At 38.7% G+C, this 17,716-nt stretch overlaps 1 protein-coding gene across 2 annotated transcripts in view; it reads left to right on the top strand.

Moving 5' to 3' along the window:
* Window positions 1–17,716, top strand: part of syne2b (spectrin repeat containing, nuclear envelope 2b) — a 131,305-nt gene that overhangs the window by 101,388 nt on the left and 12,201 nt on the right. For both annotated transcript variants that reach the window (XM_067422571.1, XM_067422570.1), the window contains 5 exons: window positions 1,782–1,940; window positions 2,165–2,331; window positions 14,601–14,763; window positions 15,029–15,216; window positions 15,336–15,486. In XM_067422571.1, coding sequence (XP_067278672.1) covers window positions 1,782–1,940; window positions 2,165–2,331; window positions 14,601–14,763; window positions 15,029–15,216; window positions 15,336–15,486 — 828 coding nt within the window. The remainder of the gene's footprint in view (window positions 1–1,781; window positions 1,941–2,164; window positions 2,332–14,600; window positions 14,764–15,028; window positions 15,217–15,335; window positions 15,487–17,716) is intronic.

Raw genomic sequence — 17,716 nt, 5'->3', positions numbered from 1 at the left:
TTGTAGGTAGAAAAGTGAAGATGCTTTACACAACATCCAGATTTAAAAACATGTTTACCTAACCCAAACCAGAAATCTACCACTTTATTTGATTTAATTCATTCATTAAACATTTTACCTTTGAGAACATCCTCAGTGTCTTCAAAGGAATATTTTTTCATATTTAACATATGCAGAAATTTGTCCCAACTGCTGGGAAGTAAACCTACACACTGACAACATGCTCAATGGAATTCCAGTTATTTTAAATACAACGTTAGCAGCACACCTTCAATACCCAAGAAACAGATGTGAGGATATTTTTGATGTTTTTTTTTCATTCAGTGCTCATTGTTCCTGTGAAGTTTATTGATGTATGGTGTTCTGGGGACTGGATGATCCATATATTGATTTTCTTTCTGAACCTGTGCATCACTTGCATGAGGTCTTGCTGCTTTTGAATATGGTGCTGGATCAGTCAGCTGGAGTCTCCTGGGGTCATGTTTTGGGGGTCTGGTGTGAGTTTTGGGGTGGGTAAGGGTCTTTGACACTGGAAGGAGAGAGCAGATGGTGTAGAGTGAAGAACACATAGAAAGGACACACAGAAGTGAATAGAAGAAGGAGTCTTTAGCTCTTTGTTTTGGAAATCACCCCCAGTGTGTGTCTGTCACACGCCGGAGTGTGAGTGTGTGTCTGTAGGGGGTGGTTGTGGAGGTGTTGCCTGGTAACAGTGAAGTCCACATGTGGCAGCTGTTGAGTTTGGATTTTAAAACTTGTTTGAAAAAAAAAGGTTCATAGAGAAGATGGTTCTGGAGATCTGAATGATTCTTTAAACACGCATACAATGGTCCTATGTAACATAACTGGAATACCCTGTTTCCCTCTATAGTTTAAGAGTATTCATGTTTTTGTTACACATTATTAATTATTATGTGTTTTAAATTAAATGTAGTCTCTAATTTATTAACTTGAACCTGTAACACACATATAATATTTTTAGATCATGTTGTGAATATCTGAGTTCACATTATTTGTTTGTTTGTTTGTTTGTTTGTTTATTTATTTATTTATTTATTTATTTATTTATTTATTTATTTATTTATTTGTTTGGGTGTGTCTCACAAAAACATGTTTAGATCACAAGATCACATTTGGTCCAGAAATCAAAAGATAAATACAAAAAATTAATTCGATTTTGCATTAAAAAAATATTTAAAAATAAAAAATTATTTACATAATTTTCATGATAGTGAAGCATTTAATTTTGAGGGTTGTTGTTTATTTGTTTATCTTTTTGATTCTCTTTAGATTTCCATTGCTGTGATACAGGTTTTTTGTTTTGTTTTTTTTTGCCTGTAATTTACAACAATACTTCCATAATGCCATTTATTTATCTAAACTTCCATAATGCCATTTATTTATCTAAATGCATTACAGTCCTGTTCAGAAATTGTATGTATTCTTAATTTTGTGCAAAAACGTAATGGCTCAGAAAAAGATTTTAAGCTAAATATTACTATTTAAAATATAACTTTTTTAAAGCTAAATATTAGTTATTTATTTTTCTTTAATATTGTTGTAAAAATATGATCTGCCCTTCATTTTGAAAGATGATTCTGATTCTTATTCTGTGCATGATGCTGTCATACAGTATGTCTTATGTATTATCTCTCTCTCTTTCTCTCTCTCTCTCTCTCTCTCTCTCTCTCTCTCTCTCTCTCTCTCTCTCTCTCTCTCTCTCTCTCTCTCTCTCTCTCTCTCTCTCTCTCTCTCTCTCTCTCTCTCTTTCTCTCTCTCTGCAGGTGTCTCTGCGTAAGCAGGAGATTGCTGACCGGCTGAATGCCTGGATAATTTTCAATGAGAAGAATCGGGAGCTGTGCGAATGGCTGACACAGATGGAAAACAAGGTGGCGCACAGCGCCGAGCTCAGCATCGAGGAGATGGTAGAGAAACTCAAGAAGGTGAGGCCTCAGATACACTGTACTCTCTGATCCAGAATTTTGCTGTATTTACCTAAATAGAAGAGCCCACATTCCACATTTATTCCACAGTTAAATTGCGTTCTTCCCTATTTCGCCTAATATTGTAAGCAAGTAAGAGTATGGCAGTAAATAATCTCTCAAGATATTAAATGGTATTACAATCATCAAATATCCCCTTACACACAAATACACTCACTCTACAGGACTGCATGGAAGAGATCAACCTCTTCAGTGAGAATAAGACACATCTGAAACAGCTGGGAGAACAACTCATCACTGCTAGCAACAAGACCAAAGAGACAGAAATCAATGACAAGATCAAGGACATCAACGACCGCTGGCAGCATCTATTTGATCACATTGAGGACAGGTGAGACCTTAGAATAACACTGAGAGGGTCATGGTCAAATACACTAAGGGTATGTTTACACGACATCGATGTACTAAAAACAGCCAACATTCACACGGATCTGCGACAATGACTCAAAAGGCTGTATTATGGCTGTATTATGCATGCTAGGCCAGTTTGTCAAGAAACACCTGGCAATTAGTAAAACATCTGCTTGAACATGTAATAAGCAAGTGCTTGACATCACTGATTTCACAAATTCACATTTTTGTTGTTTACATGGAGACGGTAAATACATAGTTTTCAAAACTTTGCACTTTGAAACCCGTTTACAAAAGCTTGTGTTGTCAGGCCCCCAAAACGCCATTGTTGTTAAAGGAATGTCCAAAACATATAAAATGTTTTCCGTTTTCAGTTGAAAACAGTGTCGTGTAAACATACCCCAATACAAATACAGATGCTACTCTATTATAAATACTGTTAGATTGTGACCATCAAAATTGGTTTGAGTCATGTGATATGAACTGCTTGCATAGAACTATCTAAGATATGTCCGAGACAACACAGAGACACTAATCTGACATTGATCTGATTCATTTCAGTCACACTTTATTTAACAGACAAAAAGTGCAGTTTGTCAGGTTCAATGCAGCATAAACATCAGCTATAGTCCAGATGGGCGGTATCAGGGTGGAGCCTATGGAGGGGGTTGGTTTATCCTGCACTTTGTTTGATTGACAGTTCTTTGATTAGACAGATGGTGGCTGTAGCTTTATATCACATTGATGCCCATCTTGTTGACTTCTTGTCTCCAAGCCTGCGTTTTCTCAGATCTTAAGGTCTGGATCTTTGAGATCATCATAAAGAGCATTCAACACACACACACACACACACACACACACACACACACACACACACACACACACACACACACACACACACACACACACGTTGGTCTTCGTGGTTTACAGGGACTCTCCATAGGCGTAATGGATTTTATACTGTACAAACCTTATTTTCTATCCCCCTACAATGTCCCTACCCATCACAGGAAACCTTCTGCATTTTTACTTTCTCAAAAAAAAACATAATTTAGCATGTTTTTAAAGCTATTTGAAATATGAGGACATTTGAAATGTCCTCATAAACTACATTTATTGTGTAATACCAGTGTAATACCCATGTAGTTATACAAATGTGTCCTCATAAATTCACATAAACAGGCACACACGCACCTAAAGGATTATTAGGAACACCATACTAATACTGTGTTTGACCCTTTCGCCTTCAGAACTGCCTTAATTCTACGTGGCATTGATTCAACAAGGTGCTGAAAGCATTCTTTAGAAATGTTGGCCCATATTGATAGGATACCATCTTGCAGTTGATGGAGATTTGTGGGATGCACATCCAGTGCATGAAGCTCCCGTTCCACCACATCCCAAAGATGCTCTATTGGGTTGAGATCTGGTGATTGTGGGGGCCATTTTAGTACAGTGAACTCATTGTCATGTTCAAGAAACCAATTTGAAATGATTCAAGCTTTGTGACATGGTGCATTACCCTGCTGGAAGTAGCCATCAGAGGATGGGTACATGGTGGTCATAAAGGGATGGACATGGTCAGAAACAATGCTCAGGTAGGCCGTGGCATTTAAACAATGCCCAATTGGCACTAAGGGGCCTAAAGTGTGCCAAGAAAACATCCCCCACACCATTACACCACCACCACCAGCCTGTACAGTGGTAACAAGGCATGATGGATCCATGCTCTCATTCTGTTTACGCCAAATTCTGACTCTACCATCTGAATGTCTCAACAGAAATCGAGACTCATCAGACCAGGCTTCTTCAACTGTCCGATTTTGGTGAGCTTGTGCAAATTGTAGCCTCTTTTTCCTATTTGTAGTGTAGATGAGTGGTACCCGGTGGGGTCTTCTGCTGTTGTAGCCCATCCGCCTCAAGGTTGTGCGTGTTTTGGCTTCACAAATGCTTTGCTGCATACCTCAGGTGTAACAAGTGGTTATTTCAGTCAAAGTTGCTCTTCTATCAGCTTGAATCAGTCGGCCCATTCTCCTCTGACCTCTAGCATCAACAAGGCATTTTGGCCCACAGGACTGCCGCATACTGGATGTTTTTCCCTTTTTACACCATTCTTTGTAAACCCTAGAAATGGTTGTGCGTGAAAATCCCAGTAACTGAGCAGATTATGAAATACTCAGACCGGCACATCTGGCACCAACAACCATGCCACACTAAAAATTGCTTAAATCACCTTTCTTTCCCATTCTGATGTTCAGTTTGGAGTTCAGGAGATTGTCTTGACCAGGACCACGCCCCTAAATGCATTGAAGCAACTGCCATGTGATTGGTTGATTAGATAAATGCATTAATGAGAAATTGAACAGGTGTTCCTAGTAAGCCATATATGGCATATATCATGTTCCATATTACTTAGAGAGATTGAGATAAGACCTTATTTGCCTTTCAGCTACACTCTTAATAATAAAGGTTACAAAAGAGGACATAAAGGTTTCCAATAGAAGACATATTATTATTTTCTTGTTTTAAAGAACATTTATATAAAGAGCTCGTTGTGCAATAGAAATGATCCATGGATGTACTTCATAGAACAGTTGACGTCAATAAAGAACCTTTATTTTTGAGAGTGTACTATATACTCCTTTGGTGCCTAATGTGTGATTTGTGCACCATAACTATTGATTTTTAAATATAATGAAAATGTATTTTTTTTACTTTGTATGAGTGTTATCAATTTCCCAAAAATATTGACATTTAAGTCAATTAAGCTCTCTTAATTTTTTTCTGAAATTCATTTCTGCAGCTTAAAAATACAGCTGAAGCATTGCGATATTAATAAGATCATCTGGTGGAATGTTGTTTAATGTAGTTGTGTTAACTAACCTCTTAAAGCCGCAGTAAAACAAAACAAAAAACAATTAACATATTTGTTAAACCGGTCATTATGTCCTGACAGTTGAATATGAGAATTTGAGATAATCTGTGAAAAAATCGATCTCCTCTGGCTCCTCCCAGTGGTCCTATTGCCATTTGCAGAAATATACCGCTCCCGGTATGAAACAACCTATCAGAGCCAGGAGGAGTGTCTTAGCAGTGTCAGTCAAGCTTGTATGCACTGATCACACCCTCATGACTTTTTTATTTAAATGGAAAAACAAAGCATGGCATCTTTGTCAGTTTATGCACTCAACCGTCACAGCTTTCCTTGTCAGAATTTGATCCTGAATAATATGATAAATAAGATCATGCACAGCGGACAAACAATCCAAACTGCCAATTCCTCGAGTGGCAGCTGCTCATAAAATAAAGACAGGTAAACGGAAAAAGACAGATGATGATGATAAAAAAGACAAAAAGAAAAAAAATGATAGAGCCCAAAATAAAACTATGGTAAATATCGGAGCGGCTTTTCCAAGGTGGAGGGAGCTAAAGTTACATGTCCTGAAAGGATAACAAACCAATGCAGAGTTAGCCAGATTTCTGCTTGACAAGTAAGTATCCCTGCTTGATTTGTTTCATTCCTCAAAGTCGCTGTGGGTGTGAATTCCTCGTCGGAGCCCATCGACAGCCGCAATTACATACAGATAAAATGTCATGCACTGTGCAAAAGCAGCTATTGAAACCTACTAATTCACCGGCTTGTCATTCTCCTGAAATAATGTTAATAGCAAACCTTATTTAGCATTGCATTTCAATGGACTATTTACTTGCATACTGTAATGTTAGTTACCTTTATATTATCTTACTAGCTATTTATTACTTGTAGAAATAGTGCAAGTCATATAGTTACATTACATGTATTGCAAAATACGTAATGTTTTGAGGACCAAGTTTGTAGTCAAAGCACGGCCAGGCCATTGTCTGTTTAATCCGCCGGTGGCCCTGCTTGCTTACTAGGGTTGGGAATCGTGAGAAATTTTCCGGTTCCGGTTCCGATTCCGCCTAACAATTCCGGTTCCGATTCCGGTTCCATTAAAATTATTAAACAAATAGTGGTAAAGGAAAAAGGCACAATACGCAACTTTAAACAATCCTTTTTTGTGTTTATTACTTGCTCTCAAATGAATTTACTGGTTGGCAATGTCAAAAAAAAAAGTCCTGTACTATACATATATTACAGGATTAATCGAGCCATATGGAATTTATGGAAATTAAAATAAACATGTTCAAATTTACACCTCTGAAATTGTCTTATTACATTTTCTCTCTCTGTTTAGGGATGTTAACCGATGACCGTTTGACCGATGGTTGACCGTATCAACGTTAACTGATCAAAGTTGTCGGTTAAAAAAAAAAAGTGATCTCTAAATTAGGCTATTATAGACAGTGGACTAAACGCTACTACAGTTAGCCGTCTCATTACAAAATCTTTTTGTGTGAAGTGAACATATCCCTCGCACTCAATTTTTCATAACTCTCCTGTTTGTACTTAATAAACCAATAAAAACATTTGGGGCGAGGTCGCAGCGTTTGCGCGCTCACAAGGTTTGCAAAAAGTAAACAGGCTAAAACACTCGAGGTTAGAGCCAGAGCAGACGACAGAATGAAGCGTGCATTCCGCATAAGATGGGCTTACATTTGGAAATATAATATCTACGTTTCAGTGGTAACACATAAGGTGTTGATCGTCTTTCTTTATTATTGTTAGCACTAACTTACCTCGAACTAAAGCGGCGTCTCTTCAGAGCTGTCATTTTCTTAAATGAGCCGCGGCAATGTTTCAAATGAGCTCATAACGCTAGACAAATGCCTTTATTTTCAACGCGATCAGCTTGTACACAAAACATTTCGAAACTAATGAGCCATGGTCCTCGGATTACAAACAAGCTCCTTGGCGCCGCGTTTGCGGGACTCGCGCTGTGGGGGATTTTAAAAAAGTGACGTGAGGGGAAGGGAGGCGGCAGCGCTAAGACTGTGTGTGTGTGTGTGTGTGTGTGTGTGTGTGTGTGTGTGTGTGTGTGTGTGTGTGTGTGTGTGTGTGTGTGTGTGTGTGTGAGAGAGAGAGAGAGCGGGAGTGCGGCTCGCGGCTATGCTCCCAGCGCTTCGCACACACATTGCACCAGAACCGTTTTCGGAACCGACACTCTTTTTGCGCGGTTCCGGTATTTTTCAAAAATCAGTATCGGTTCTGCATAAGAACCGGTTCTCGGTTCCCAACCCTATTGCTTACTAGCCTGTGCGTTCACGGCAGGCTCCATTGTGATGAAGGAGGAGCTGTGGTGGGAGGGCTGTAGCGCAGCAGAGAGCAAGGGGGAGTGACCTGTGAGTTGTGCTTGTTCAAATTTTCTGGCTAAGTCAATGTTTTCTAAAAACTCCCTACTGCAGCTTTAAGAAAGGAAGATGGGTGTTGTAAAGGAAAGGAGTTTGTTACCTGTTACGCTCTTTACCTGCACTGTAAAAAAAATGTTGTTGGTTTTTGTTGGTTTAACTTTAAAAAGTAAGTAGCCTGGTTGCCTTAAAATTTTGAGTTTATTGAAATTAAAAATTTGAGTTGATATAATGAAGGACATTTGTTTAATAAATATAAACTCAAAATATTATTGTATCTGAACCACATAAAATTTTTGATAAATCATGAAAAAAAGCATAATTTGGCATGTTTCACTGCGTCATCAGAAATAAAACACACACAATTACCCAATATGCTTACAAAATCTTTTAATAATATTTTAATAAAGGTTGTCGAATCTTACATTTTTTTCATTGTATTAACTTAAAATTTTAATTTCAATAAACTCAAAATTTTAAGGCAACCAGGTAACTTTTTTTTAAATAATTTTTTACAGTGTGGAGCTCCCGTTTCCCTTGTAACAACAGATACATTCACTTGTAAAGATTTAGATCTTCACATGTGCAGTTGAGCAAAAATGTCTGCATTAACATTGACAGTGTAGCTGGGTGTCAAAAAATTTGCAATGCAAATTATTGTTTTTGTAGTATGTTTGCTTGTTTTACTCTGCTTTGCAAACAGGTTGGCAGACAAATTATGCCTTGCTGCAGACATTTCTATCACAGTTCCAAGCTGAGCAGATTCCTAAGGGTCTATAGGCGATTTAAATGTTAATTCTGTCTCTGTGCCACTAATGTCAAGGTTTTAGAGCTAAAACTGGCTTTGCAGGTGCATGTAGACACTAAAAGTAGCTTTGTGGATCAGTAGGTAACCAGGCACGAGACCTGCCTGTTTGAGCTTTAGCTTTACACCTGTCAGTATTCCTTCTCATCAACCACCGAGACTCCATGAGCACAGGTCAAACGAAAAGACTTGCAGTCAGTCAGTCATTATCAGGATGATATAAGGTCACCCTGTCACGATTTATTTTGTCTCAATGAACAACTGACCGTCCATTATATATGTTGGTGAAGTGCTATTCCTTTAAATTCACTTTGTGTACATACAGCGAGTGTTTAGTGTCGATAATCCTGTTGGAAGTCATTTGTTTTCTCGATGTCTGAGGTCAAAGTTCATAGGCGTGACTCCCGCATGCTGGGCATGTCTCAGCTGGTTGCTGTTTTCATTGTGTCACTATCGAGTAATTTCAGAGATTTTGAATCAGTACCATTTTAAGTCTGTGGGCAGTAAGATAAGATTTTTTTTTTTAAAGAAATTAATATTTTTATTGAGCTGCAATAACTTGATCAAAAGCGCAACGATATTAATAATTTTACAAAAGTTTTCTATTTTCAAATAAAGGCTTTTCTTACTATTCATGATGAATCCTTAAAATGCATCATGGTTTCCACAAAAATAATAGGCAGCATCACCATTTTCAGCATTGATAATATTAAGAAATATTTTGAAATATAGCTTTTTGAAGGATCATGTGACACTAAAGACTGGAGTAATGATGCTAAAAAATGTCTATTGAATGTCTAATGAATATAAAAAATATTAGTATAGAAAACCGTTATTTTTAATTGTAATATTTCAAATAGGACAGGTTTTATTGTATTTTTGAACATATGCAACATTTTTTCTTTCTATGTATGAATTTGTATGTCACTCACACAACTTGTAAATCGGAGTGTGTGATTGAGATGAGTCTATGAGCAGGATTACAGAAGTTGACACAGACGCGTCCGATTCTTTTGTCACCTAAAATCACTACAGAGTTCACCCTCACAGCATCTGCACACGCGGCAGCTGCCGTCTGCTAGCGCGGGCCTTTGTGTCCACTCACCCTCCCATAAGTCTTCTGTCTACACTTATTGTGTCTCTCAGCCAATCAGCTTCAAAGCTCTGTCCTTCTGCTCTTCTGCTATTTGCTGAGTGATGGCAGCCATTATGTTTTTGAACTCTTTGGTGTCTTACAAAACTCTACTCACTGTTGTTGGACAAAGGGGCAACATAGATGGTATGTTGAAAACACCCCCGCTGAACACACACATAAATGTTCTTGAAGATTCCCACTCCGGAAAGTTCATTAAAATTCTCTACTCACCGTTTTAAAGGGTTAGTTCACCCAAAAAAATGTGTAAGGTCTATATCCACACTCCAAAATATCACATATCCAAAGCGTGGATATTGACCTTACCGGAAGTGACGCGCGTTCCAGGCTGTTGGATATAGTGTTGTATTTGAGAACGTTACCCATCACATCATTATATGACCTACACAAAGAATTAAAAATCTTCATGTGCTCTACTGAAGAAACAAAGACACCTACATGTTGGATGCACTGGGGGTAAGCAGATAAACACCCAATTTTCATTTTTGGGTGAACTAACCCTTTAAGGACCAATTATATTGCTTTTAGAGATGATGACCAAAGCGCTCAGATGAGGACATTTGTTTTCCAGTTTCCGCTCAAAAGTTGAGACACCTAAGCTGAAAACTGTTGCTAAGGCAGCAAATGTGTGTGACCGCATTGCCTGTCTGTGTGGTTTTGTGGCTCTTCACAAAGAAGAGTCCACATTTTAACATAATCTTTATCCACCATGACTATCATCCTGAATGGATATCAAATACTGACTAACCGTGAAGTGGGACGATAGAATTAAACCCTTCAGAGAGTTGAAGTGTGCTCTGAATCTTCCCAACACCCGTGAATTGCCCTCTTCTAAAGGCTGAAAGCAGCTCTATCTGTGTGAGGCCCACCAACGTGGTACCCGTCGCCCAGATTTATCAACTCATTTGGCTGAACTGCTTTATTTGCAGTAGTTGACTTAGGTTCAAACTGTAATGTTAACTATTTGACCTTTTTGGAGTAAATATTATTGGTGCTTGCTTGTTCAAAACATACTGTAAAGGAACCAGAAATATCCCAAATGATGTGCTATACACTGCACGCTTTGCTATGTGCTATACACTGCACACTTTGTGCTGTACTGTCTAGTGTGTACATTTCATAAGCTTGTTTTCTTATTCAGGATCAAATTCTGACAAGGAACGCTGTGACAGTTGAGTGCATGAACTGACAAAGATGCCATGCTTTCCATTAAAATAAGTGGTTGGACTTTTTTGTGTGAACACACCACTCAAAAAAATGCCAAAAAATAGCGCATACGTTTATGCAAATTGGGGCACGCCTATTGTGTGTGTGTGTGTGTGTGTGTGTGTGTGTGTGTGTGTGTGTGTGTGTGTGTGTGTGTGTGTGTATTATTTGTTCTTTGCTTTAGTTAATTAGTGAAGTTCTCCCACCTGTTGCTTAGAGACACGGCACATTGATCTTCTTGGATTAATAATCTGTTCAGGTTATGTTTGGATTTAATTAGCTTTAGTCCATGGAACATAATCTCAGACCAAAGAGGACTACAACACATGTAGATGACCTTGTTTGAATCTATCTATCTATCTATCTATCTATCTATCTATCTATCTATCTATCTATCTATCTATCTATCTATCTATCTATCTATCTATCTATCTATCTGTCTATCTGTCTGTCTGTCTGTCTGTCTGTCTGTCTGACTGTCTGACTGTCTTTCTATCTCTATCTGACTGTCTATCACTATGTTGATAAAGCATTTACATAAAAAACATATATGTATAGATTATGTCTGTCCATCCATCTGGTTACAGTTGGTTCATTTATAGAAGCAAAAAGTGTCTAAATACTGTTTGTCTAAATTTCCACCATTATGTATATTGATTTACCACACTGACTTTAATACTGCTTTGATAAATAGTCTTCGAAATGCCTTGACTGTGATCATATTTGATAGATTTAATAGTTTTAATAGATTCAATTGAAAGTGATGTGGACATAGAGCATCCTCACTATCCCTACTGTAACTGACACATGTCTTGGCCATTCAGAGAGCCATGGAGTGGGGGGTGGGGGTGAATATGAGAGAGGGACAGGAGGGTGGGAGTAATGTACACATCAGCTCACGGTCTGTGGGAAGAGTGTGTGTGAGATCAGCCGCAGCCATTCAGGCAGACATGCTAACGCTAACACGAGAGAGCCATGGAGCCTCACCGGTTTGTGAGTAAGTGTTTTCTAATTCTAATACACAGACGGGTCCTATAAGCAGCATGCATTCATGTGTGTGTGAGAGGGGGATGGGCAAAGCTATTGTCAGTGTGTGTGTGTGTGCAGTACTAGCCTCAATGCAAGACTGATCAAAATCTCTTTTGCATGGAAAACACTTGTTTCTAGGGAGGACGTGCACACTGCTGATGTGCAGATGGTGCATGTGCTCTAAACAGATATGCACTGCGTGAAGAGCATGCATCTAAAATCATGCATTATGCATTGAATCAAGCATTACTAATGCATTGAAAATGATATGCAACAAGGTTTTAATATTTGTAAACTCGTCATCTTTTCAAGCCTTTTATGTTTTTTATTGATTTGATGTAGAGGACATCTTGTATCATTTCTTCATTCAAGCATATTTCAGTGTACCTTTTTACAACAAATATTTTGAGTGACTGCATGCATCTATTATTTTCACAGGATTTTGTTTGTGATAATGTGAATAGCGCTTATGTATGTCACAGTAAGAATAAACCTGATAGGAACAAATGCTCCGTTGTCACGTGCAGTTGAGTTGTTGTGTGATGTCACTTCTTCCACATCAGCAGCACTCTGGTTTGTTTTGGACCTCCATTGGAATGGTCACATGACTGTGGAGGAATGTCCCCATCCTCTTTGTCACATGACGTCACTTTAGGACTAGTCTTAACACTAAGTGTTCTGGTGTGGTTTGAATAGAGGGCGACAGACGGACCTGACATGGGTCACCGCTCACTCAGACTGAACAAAAAGCCTTTTTTCCTGTATTGCGTCTTTGCGTATAACTCACCTGATTGATGCTTGATGCGTAGGAATTACACTAGGCGAGGGACTGTTTACTTTTTATGAGAACTTTTACTCAAGCACCACATAACTATATATATTATTTATATTATTATAAAAAATGGTTAAATCGCTCATTAAAGGGGTGATGAATTGTGAAATCAGCTTTCCCTTGAGCTTTTGATATATAAAAGGTCATGGTAATATAAGATTATCCTGTAAGTTTCAGAGCTGAAAACTTTCTTGTTAGTCAAAGAAAAGTTTTGATAGACACCAGGCCCAGCAAACAATTGTGTTTGCACCTTGACGTCATCGACTGACGAAACACCGCCTCTACAGAATAATAAGCATGTGTAATTCAGTAGCCCCGCCCACCGACTCATAGGATCACGCTAGCCAGCAGCAATAAACATGCCGAAGAATATAGCAAGATGTTGCGCTATTCCTGGTTGTGGAAGAACACAGTCGCTGCTTCCTTCGGATCCTAATATTAGGGAATGTGTGGTTGAACTTTATTTTTAATGAAGATGACGTGGGGCTGACGTTCACTTAACTTCACTTAATTTCACCGCGGAATCGTTTGTAAACAAATCTCACAATGCTTTTCTTCTATACTGAATCCGACAGGAGGAATGATGCAACACACTTATGTGAGTAAAATGTGTTTTTATATGTAATAGTATTGCATTGTTATAGATTGTTTTGCTTATGTGTACGTGTCTAACAGAACATACCTTTAGCACGCTGGACTCAGACATGTATGTCCCAGGGCTGTGTGTTTTCCAGACGGGCTACCAAAACGGAAGCCCGTCGGCAGGCTGATGAATCTCAAAATATTCATTTCCTGTACTCTCCTGTAATCTCTTTCTCTTGACATTTGAAAGGCGCGCACACACACACACGTTCGCTCTTATATCGAACGATCGTGCTGGCTATGTAATACAAAAATAATAGTCCAATTAACACGGGTGAATTAGAAATAAATCATTGCATTTGTTTGATAAAGATGTACTTGAATCATTCCGGTTGCCCTTTTCATGTGAACTGAACTGACAGGGGCATAGATATGACAGGAGCTGAAGCTCATTAAATATGCAAATCTTATCCAATCCTAGCCGTGGGTGTTTACTTCCAAGTCTCCAGTGCGTCACGCCCATCAAAACCCAGCGTTCAGGAGAGAGCCTCAAAACCAGTGTCGAAAATAGCCTATTACTTATTAGTTATGATGTTTTTGAATGTAAAAACCACACAAACATCATTAGTTGACCTCAGACAACAGTGCAAAAAAATAAAAAAAAGCCAGTTCATGAAATCTTTAAAGCCATCACTCACAGAATCCTTGCAGTTACACACTTTTTGTTTTTGTCCTATTTATTTATAATTTATTTTAGTTTTTGCTTCAAATCAAAGTTTGTAATGTTGTGATTTTCTCTTAGTTTGTTCATTTGGTTCATGGCTTAAATTGCTTTATGAAGGCTTTAAAATCCCTATGGGAAAAATTAATGGAAGAAATACTGGGAACCAAGATCACTGCAAAGTGGGCAAGGACTGTTGCACTCTATAGAAGAAATGAGGACTGTGATTGGCTACTGTTTACAGAAAGAAAAAATGTACTACCAATCAGGACTCTTAACACCTGATACGATTACCTTAGTGATGCATATGTTGTTGGAATAGTGTTTATTTCACTTCATGTAATAATTCATGTTTTTTTAATGATAGATTGAAGACAAAAAAACTGGGTCTGGAGATAAAATGATAACAAGATATTATTCTGTTTTAAAGAATTGCAGCTTTTCTCTGGGTATAAAAGTCAAATGTGGCACTAGCTTCACTGAATAACTGACATAATGACTGACAGGAGTAAAAGATTGATTGATTCTCGAGCAACCTGAGGCCTTTCCATATTTTGTTCTCTCTCCTACTGCTTCCTGTCTCCTCTTACACTGCTCTTTTAAATATTGGCAAAAGTTTCAAGCAATTGACAGACTGACCAATTGTGCTTCAGGGTGAGGAAACTGAAGGAGACATTGGTGACAGTGCAACAGCTGGATAAAAACATGAGTAATCTCCGTACCTGGCTTTCCCGCGTTGAGGGTGAGCTGGCCAAACCTATCATCTACACTATCTGTCATAACGATGAGATACAGCGTAAACTAATGGAGCATCAGGTAATCAGTGCATTCATTAACAAATCCACAATATCCAATATGTATAAATGTCTAATCCTAACTTTATTTTTAAGTACATATTTTGTCTTATATTTCTCATATCATTTAAAGTGTGCATTCCTTTATTGTTAAAAATCAACATAAAGTTCCTTCTAATATGGGATGCCTTTTGCATCATTATAATATCTTGGCAATGCCTTCTTTCTTTGATTAGTTTTTTTAAATATATGTCAGTCATAGATTGTGATTTGATTTTCACCACTAGGACTTGCAAAGAGACATTGAACAGCACACAGAGGGTGTGGCATCTGTCCTGACCCTGTGTGATGTTTTGCTGCATGATGCGGACGCCTGTAGCAGCGATGGAGAGAACGACTCCATTCAACAGACCACCCTCAGCCTGGACCGCCGCTGGAGGAACATATGTGCCATGTCCATGGAAAGGAGGATGAGGTCAATACAAACACCCAAAGCAGCTTGTTTGGATGCATCAATGTCACTGTTAAGAAAGTTTAATTTGTTTTTTGTTGATGTTTTTTTTTGGGCCCCTTACTCTACACTGCCACCTGCAGGATTGAGGAGACATGGCGTCTGTGGTGCAAGTTCCTGGACGACTATGCACACTTTGAAGAGTGGCTGAACATAGCCGAACGCACAGCGGCCAACCCCGCCACTAAAGACGTACTCTACACTTGTGCTAAAGAGGAACTCAAAAAGTTTGAGGTCTGATTCTGTTTAGTTCTGTTTATTGATTGATTTTTTCACTAATAGTAGCTTGTTCGTCAAATGAGAAATAGCATTAGATCTGTTCCAATTGATACTTTAAAAGGGGTACTGCTGGAAAGATGAATGTGTTTTTAAATTGGGTCATTTATGTAGTAGAAATGTGAAATTATTTTAGAAGTTGGTGCCTTCTAGACTGAGAAAACACAGAAAATGTATTTTTGGCTCATGTGGATGAAAGAAAACAATTCCCAGAATGCACTTGCTTCGTTGCCCTACGAGGCCACTCCCAAGCCATGGCTACCGGTTATTACTTGCCCACTGTGGCACCGCCCCCACCAACGTATTCATTTTTATAGTAATTAAAAAATTTAGCTCAGTTAGAGAACAGACACTACAATTAAAAAGTGAACGTGTCTGTTCAATAAAGTGTAAGTGAGCCGAACGAGAGTCCAGTCTGGCGCGTTTTAAGATAATTGAATTCATTAAAAAGTTGACACTCTCACTTTGCTCCGCACTGCTCCGTTATGAAAGCCCGAGCGGCCTTACACATTTACTTCCTGTCAGTGAGTTCCCACTAGGGATGGCTCGATACCACAATTTTGGATTCGGTACGGTACCACAATCTAATACCGAAGTACCGATATTAAATCGATACCACAATGTCTGATATTAGCGCGGGTATATTGCACGCGAATGAGTTCAATTATGCAAGTTTTGAGTTTATAAAGTGGGAAATTACCACAAATGTTTATTAGTAAATTAATCAGCAAAGCTTATCACATCAAATCAGTCATTTGAAAACTTTCTTGTGAGAAATAATTTCAGCAAAAATCTCTCAAAATGAGCAAATTGCTTCTGGTTTCAAAAGACATCGCACTACACTAAAGCAATCTGCATAATCCGATTCAACATTTCACGCTCGTCTCGGGATGGAGAACGGAAATCATTTGAACATGCAAGTGATTTTATAGCATTTCGTAATAACAGTTACAGGAGATATGAGCTCATACGACACACACACACACACACCTGTCACTTAGTCACGCTCGCACATTACACATTAAGTTTCCTTAAACAGTCAAATACACAGAATTATGTACAAATGTCCGTCTTTAGTGAGTAAGTTATTCACATAAACACAGTCGGCGGTGTCTAACGCGAATGTAAACAGTGCAATATTACGCGTGCAAATATAATGAGATCTAAATGTCATTGGTTGAAACGAACGCTGGAGATTGTGATATTCGATCTTATGTTAGGCTATGTGTGTGCGTTGATCAGTGTTAAAAGAAAATAAATGTCTAAATGAGATGGTTTGAATGATCCACTGACCTGTCGATCTCTTCAGAAGTCTTAAAGTCAGGATAGTGACAGATGCTTCTTGGCTAGGTTTGATGGTTCTTCATCAGTTTTATAAGCAAAGTCATTACAAATGTCACTTCTACTCCTCTCTTTATTAATTCGTTTTGGGCATCTTGAGGGAGATTCAACTGCTTTATCCATTTTGTTCATCTGTTGTCGTCACATTTGCCGGTTGTTTCGGGTCAGTTTGGGTAGCGCGCTGCCATCTAGCGGTGAACTTCGGAACAGCAGCATATACCGAAATGTGCCAAATCATGATATCGTACCGTTTTAAATAAAATATATACCGATATTTTTCCAATACCGGTATATCGCGCATCCCTAGTTCCCACCCCTTATGGCTGTACTGTACTGTTGTACTACTATGTCGGGGCGGCAGTGGCTCAGTGGTTCATGTAGATTGTCTACAAACCGGAAGGTTGGTGGTTCGATCCCCGGTTCCACCTGACCAAGTGTCGAGGTGTCCATGAGCAAGACACCTAACCCCAGCTGCTCCCGACGAGCTGGATGGTGCCTTACATGGCTGACATCGCCGTCGGTGTATGAATGAGAGAGTGAATGGGTGAATGTGAGGCAAGATGTAAAGCGCTTTGAGCCATAGAGTCTGTTAAAAGCGCTATATAAATGCAGTCCATTTACCATTTACCATGTGTATGTGTGTATGTGTGTGTGTGTGTATCAAGCTTGCGGATGTGTTTGACCTTGATAAATGTTCTCACATTCACAAAAAGAGTGTCAAAGAGAAAGGTGGGGAGACCCCTCAATAACTGACCTACTACTGGCTATATTAACATGCCTCTTGCCAAAAAAACCCTCAAATGACGCAAAATTACGATATTTGCATAATCAGAGGCTTTTTCCAGAC

Source organism: Pseudorasbora parva, chromosome 17, assembly GCF_024679245.1.
Source record: "Pseudorasbora parva isolate DD20220531a chromosome 17, ASM2467924v1, whole genome shotgun sequence".
NCBI classification, from domain to species: Eukaryota; Metazoa; Chordata; class Actinopteri; order Cypriniformes; family Gobionidae; genus Pseudorasbora; species Pseudorasbora parva.
The sequence above is the reverse complement of the archived record's forward strand: the minus strand, read 5'-3'. Positions and strand labels throughout refer to the sequence as shown.